Source organism: Aedes aegypti, chromosome 2 (assembly GCF_002204515.2).
Source record: "Aedes aegypti strain LVP_AGWG chromosome 2, AaegL5.0 Primary Assembly, whole genome shotgun sequence".
Classification (NCBI taxonomy): Eukaryota; Metazoa; Arthropoda; class Insecta; order Diptera; family Culicidae; genus Aedes; species Aedes aegypti.
This window is the reverse complement of record NC_035108.1, coordinates 396,164,783-396,170,782: the sequence shown is the minus strand read 5'-3', so window position 1 is coordinate 396,170,782 and position 6,000 is coordinate 396,164,783. Positions and strand designations below refer to the sequence as shown.

Sequence of the window (6,000 nt, the reverse complement as noted above, 5' to 3'; positions counted from 1 at the left end):
TTTAACGTTTTTGTTTTATTGTTTCTAACTGTACTGCATTTACAACACATCAACTGTACGCTTTAATGTTAACAATTCAAACGTCGTCAAAACATTTCATTTCAAACTAACGAGTTCAGTTGGATCCATTCATTAAGAGCGGCCACATGGGTTGCAAATGATGGTACTCCTGGCACACCGCAAGGGGTAGGGTGCCACGATATGATACCAACAAGCACATTTTGGTTATTGGCGACTTGCACTACTGGGCCACCGGCATCACCACCGCATGCTCCAATGCCACCGGTTAGGGGTCCTAGACAAACGTTTCCTTCAGTAACCGGAAAGAGGCCTCCCACCATTAGTTGACATTCAGCGTTGGGTATGATTGCAACACGAGCTTGCTGCAGAGATGCAGGGGTACTTGGGAGCAGACCCAGCGAAGTAGATCCCCATCCGGCAAAGCGGACCACACCTGTTGGAACTGCATTCAGGGTGGGCAACACAATCGGTTGAATGAAGTTGTTGTAGCCGAAAGGAGATTGCAGTCGAACCTAAAATAAGGAGTTCAGGAAACTTAGAATTTTGACCGCAATATTATTCTTTTGGAATTCTTACAATAGCAACGTCATAGGGGCTCATTGCAGCTCCGGTGTAATTCGGATGCATAATGGTCATCAGAACGTTAACGGTCTGTTCGGTGTTCTCGAACTGGTTCAACGTAAGTTTGCCAGCTTGCACGCGGAACCGACCACTGGGGTTGCTGAAGAAACATTGAGCTGCCGTTATGACGTGGAAATTGTTCAGAATGCTTCCTCCGCAAAGGTGGGTTGTAACAAACAAGAAAGTACGCTGGATTGAAACGATGTATGGATATTCTGCGGGTAGAGCATTGACGCCACCAACGACACGAGAATCCTTGCCATCTATGATAATAGAAAAATTTCAAACATAACTCAGCATGTTAAGAATGTTAGTATTATTGGAAATTACCTGTACTGAGAGCGAAGGCGGTGGCCAAGCACAGGCACAGTATCACTGCTTTGATCATTATTTTGCGGAAGGTGTTGTCCACTTAGCTTACCGAACTGAACTGGAATTAATCCATTCCAACAGTTATCGAAGTAATCTCACCGTCCCCAGTTGGTGAGCACTGTCTTATCATAATCATCACCAACCCCTAGGATAGTACACCAATGGCTGCGATATTTGGCTGGAGAAACGATTTAGATAACATTTTCCTGACCGTATCAATCTATGTTAGCAATCCGTGACGAGCTAATGATTTTGTTATCTACGGTTTACATGCACCAGCAATATGATATACATTTGATCACGTCTTCACGAGATTCGAGGTTAGTCACAGTTTCTGTTGATGCGTCAGTACAAGACACTTATAATGAGGCAAGACCATTAAATACTGTTCATTCATAACCATAAACAAAATAATGTAAACAATTTAATTGTTCAAAATTGTTCATACATTTGATTAATACAGACATTCTGCATAACTTGAAATTGAAGGGACCATCGAGTTAGGGAGGTATCGAGTTACAGAATTCAAAACCAGTGCAAATGCGATCCAAGGGACCATCGTGTTAGCCATGAAAACCAACATTTATTAAGGTTCTCTAACTTGATATCGAGATACGGAATATCGAGTAAGAGAGAATTAACTGTATAATACGCAGTCAACAATTCTATGCCGTAACACTCGATTCGCAGCTGCTCATTGTAGGTAGCCCATGATCTCGTGCGGTTTTTTATACGGCGTTGAAAGGCACTTTATCAAAAGCACCTTTATTATCCAACGAAACACTTCAGCAGGATTGCTTCTGAGTGAATGCTTTCTGGATGTTGTACACAACAATGCCATTTGGTTGGTGAAAAGGCTATCAAATTGGTATAAAGGAACTAAAAGTATGTTTTTTTAATATAATATCCCAAGCTGTATTGCATTACCAAGCAGTTAGCCGCATCGAGGCAAGGAGCTTGGGTTCGATTCCCGCTTCAGCTCGGAAAACTTTTCGTTAGGAACGTATTTCGACTGTGCCACTGGGCGTTGAACGCTAGTCCGTTGTCTAGTGTGGGGCTTCCTTCAAAGGAAAAATCGTCCACTGGAAGCATCAAATTGATGGTGTCTTATAAAAACTTGGGAAATTGAAAGCCCTGTATCTTTTTTCTTAGTTTTAGCTTACCCCTTCATACGCTGTTGAAGTATGAGTTTATGTTTCAAAATTATTGTACCATGAGTGAAAGTGATTTGCACTTACTACAGTGAATCCACAATTAAGAATCACCCACAATTTATGAATCAGCTGCCTTCAAAGGACAAAATAACAGTAAAAAATAGCATAAACATCACGGAAACATTTTCGCTTATAATTTATTTTGAGTAAAATTGTTTACGTGATGTTTTGTGTTGATTTTTGTTGTTATTTTGTCATTTAAAGTAAGCTGATTCATAAATTGTGGACGATTCTTAATTGTGGATCCACTGTATTCTTTTTTTGACTAAACATCGTAAAATTCTCTGCCATGAAATTATCAAAAAGATGATTTTGTGACTGGATTTTTTTTTTCAAATATGCAAAAAAAAAAATCTCCTAAACTCTACCATGTTTACCTTTTCCGTAATCCGTATCAATGTGCCAACAATGTTGTATAACAGTGACATTAATGCTATGAGCATGAACTTTATTTTTTTATTATAATTAAAAAAAAAACAAAGTTTTTCCATCAAAAAATCAAGTTTTGATTTCCATAAATAACAAACTTTCGAAGTACCTTTGAATAAATGACGTTTCCTGTTACTTTAAGACTTTCCTTCTTATGCGTGTTTTGGGTTTTTGAATTATCGCTCTTGTGGTTCTGTATGTTTTTATTTTTTGTTACATATTTTATAGAGAACTCTAAAAGCTAAGCAATTACCACTTATTTCACTTCACTTATTTTTTTTAGAGACTATTACTTATTGAACGGAACAAACCTGAAGAGTTTATATGCATTGGTTTTAGAGTTTTAAAATAAAATGTACATTTCCTTTATTAACACTGCATTTGATTTAATACAGTTAAACTAATGAAGTAACTACAATTGCTCTGAATTTCATCTGATATTTGGCTTGGATTGATGAAGAGCTAAACAAATATTTGACAATGTAAAGATTTTGTCTGAGTTTAAACCGATGCATGTTTGTTCGTTGAATTATTCCTAGTCAAATATTTGCCCATTTGACAACGCCGCTTGGAGGAGACGACGGAGTGCGAGGAGATGGAACAGCTGTGCCGGTATTAAGAAACACGCAAATTCTATCAGAAGCTCAACGCATCCCGCAATGGCTTCGTGCCAAGAGTCGGGATGTGCAGGGATAAGGATGGGAGCATTTTGACGGACGAGCGTGAGGTGATCGAAAGGCGGAAGCAGCACTTCGACGAACATCTGAATGGCGCTGAGAGCACAGGCAATGAAGGCAGGACTATGGAGGAAATACCTTCGTCGGTACTGCAGAGGATGGAAACCAACCAGCCCTTACTTTGAGGGAGGTTAAGGATGCCATTCACCAGCCTAAGAACAATAAAGCTGCTGGCAAGGATGGTATCGGAGCTGAACTCATAAAGATGGGCTCGGAGAGGCTGGTCAGTTGTTTGCACCGGCTGAGGCACAATCTGGGAAACAGAACAGCTACCTGAGCAGTGGAAGGAAGGGGTAATATGCCCCATCTACAAGAAAGGCGACAAGTTAGATTGTGAGAACTTTCGAGTGATCACCATTCTGCCATGCGGCACGGACGAGAACAGTTATCCCGGAAAGCTCACAAGACTGATAAGAGCGACGATGGAAGGTGTAAAAAATTGTGTGAAGGTTTCAGGCGAACATTCCAGTTCGTTTGGATCCCGTCGAGGACTACTACAAGACAATGGACTTTCGTGCCTGTTGTTCTATATTGCGCTAGAAGGTGTTATGCGGAGAGCCGAGATTAACAGCTGGGGTACGATTTTCATGAGATCCAGTCATATTGTTTGCTTCGCGGATGATATGGACAGATTTGAAAATGTGGCAGACCTGTACACACGCCTGCTACGCGAGGCAACAAAAGTTAGACTGGTGGTGAATGCGACCACGACAAAGTACATGCTGGCTGGTGGGGCCGAGCGCGACAGAGCTCGCCTAGGTAGCAGTGTTACGATAGACGGGGATACGTTTGATGTGGCCGACGAGTACGTCTACCATGAATCCTTGAAATACGGAGGCACATCAACCGAGGATGGAGAGATGCGGCCACGAACCGAGTATTGTGGCGTGAAATTGTTGACTCAGTGTTATCTGTTTAGATGTGTAGGAGTAACAAGTGTGAATATAATAAGGAATAAAATACATATTAATCATTATTATATTCACACTCTTTACTCTTACAAGATGTTACCTATCTATAAGAAATGAGGTGTTCTGTGTTAGAAAACGCTATCAACATAATTTGGAAAAACTAAATTATTATATTTTTTTAAGTGATTCTTCCAATCACGATTGGCCACGAAATTTATAACAATTTGACTGAAGAGAATTTTTTGACGAATTTCAATAATTGACATAATTTAAAAAAATCAGAAATTGTTTCATGGCATCTTAGCAAAGTTGTAGATATAGACAAAAATAAAGTGGTCAAGAAAGTTTTTTTTAGCAAAAAAGCCCTTAGTTAATAGCTGTGAAAGTGCGCATTGAACCTGAGAAGCTGTCTTTGTCCCAGTAAGTACTTAATGCCAAGAAGAAGAAGAAAAATAAGTTTAAAAAATGACAATACACTCACGCATCGCAGCACTCCCTCCCCCCCTTCTCACTTATAGCGCGACATACTTGATGAATGATCCTTTTGTTGAGCAAATATCAGATTCTACCATTAAACTACTACCATTATTATAGTAATACTGCTCCAGTAAGTGTTTTTTTTTCTTTTGTAGATTCTAACACATTATTCGCAATATATAGGGGAATTCGGGGTAAAACCGACACCCTAAGCTTATTGATAAAATTTGTGTACTTTCGCTTGTTAAACGAACCTAAAATTGTTGTAGAATCATATATTGGTTATAAATCTATCAATCCTTGCGATCGCTGGATGATACATTAAGCTTATATAGTGATTTAAATCAAATTGAAATTTCATCATTTTTAGGTGAAACAATTTAGAGTGCGGGTAAGATCGACACCCTGTTGGGGTAAAACCGACACTTCCATTTTGAGTAGAATTTATACGTTGTGAACATCACCATCACAATGCATATTTAAAAGAATGCTTTAAACGTGACTTTCGACATTTATGATCCCTTACTCCAAAGGATTAATCACATATTACGTAAATTATTGAGGAGAGGCCAAAGATATGTGAAAATTTCAAATGTCCCATGCTAAGGTTACAAAGTTGGGGTGAATACACATTAGACCTATTCATATTTTCAAAAATGTATGGAAACTCCCCAGTCAACCAATATTTTGATTTTTCATTGCAAAATGAACTTCTGGCCAAAATTTCACTCAATTTAGAGTAAATTTAGTTGTGCTTCAAATCAATTATGTGTTTTGGGCTATTTTCAAGCTTTAAAAAATCATAACTACCGAACGAAACATCAAAATTTATCGGAAATACTTCTACATAGTAGTTTATCCAATTCTACGAACTTTTGCCGAAAACAATTTTATGATTGGAGCAAGTTTTAACATAGTTTCGTTGAGGTTTGTATCTCGAGGTTCTTGAAAATCTCTTTTTTCGGGAATTGTTTTCACTGAACAGCATGCCTGCATGAACATTTCGGATTTTTTAATTTCCAGACATGATGACAATGCATATCTAAAAGTCAATCCCGTTCAAAGTAACCATTTATCTTACGAAGATAAATTGTAAAAAATAGGTAATTATGAAGCACATTTGTAAATCCACTGTGGGTGAGCCAAGAGCACCACCGTGAGCTTCAATGAATACAAAAAATGAACACGTTAGCACTGCCTTTTCTCAGTCGATGATGA

The 6,000-nt window shown here is 38.7% G+C and overlaps 1 protein-coding gene across 1 annotated transcript; it reads right to left on the bottom strand.

The window, feature by feature from the left end:
- LOC5575513 (trypsin-1) lies at window positions 1-1,134 on the bottom strand. The gene is made up of 3 exons (XM_001655714.2): window positions 973-1,134; window positions 598-905; window positions 1-533 (listed from the first exon to the last, which is right to left on the bottom strand). Exons 1-3 carry the CDS (start codon window positions 1,028-1,030, stop codon window positions 102-104), a joined length of 798 nt encoding a protein of 265 aa, XP_001655764.1. The 5' UTR covers window positions 1,031-1,134; the 3' UTR covers window positions 1-101.
- Window positions 1,135-6,000: the final 4,866 nt, after the last annotated feature.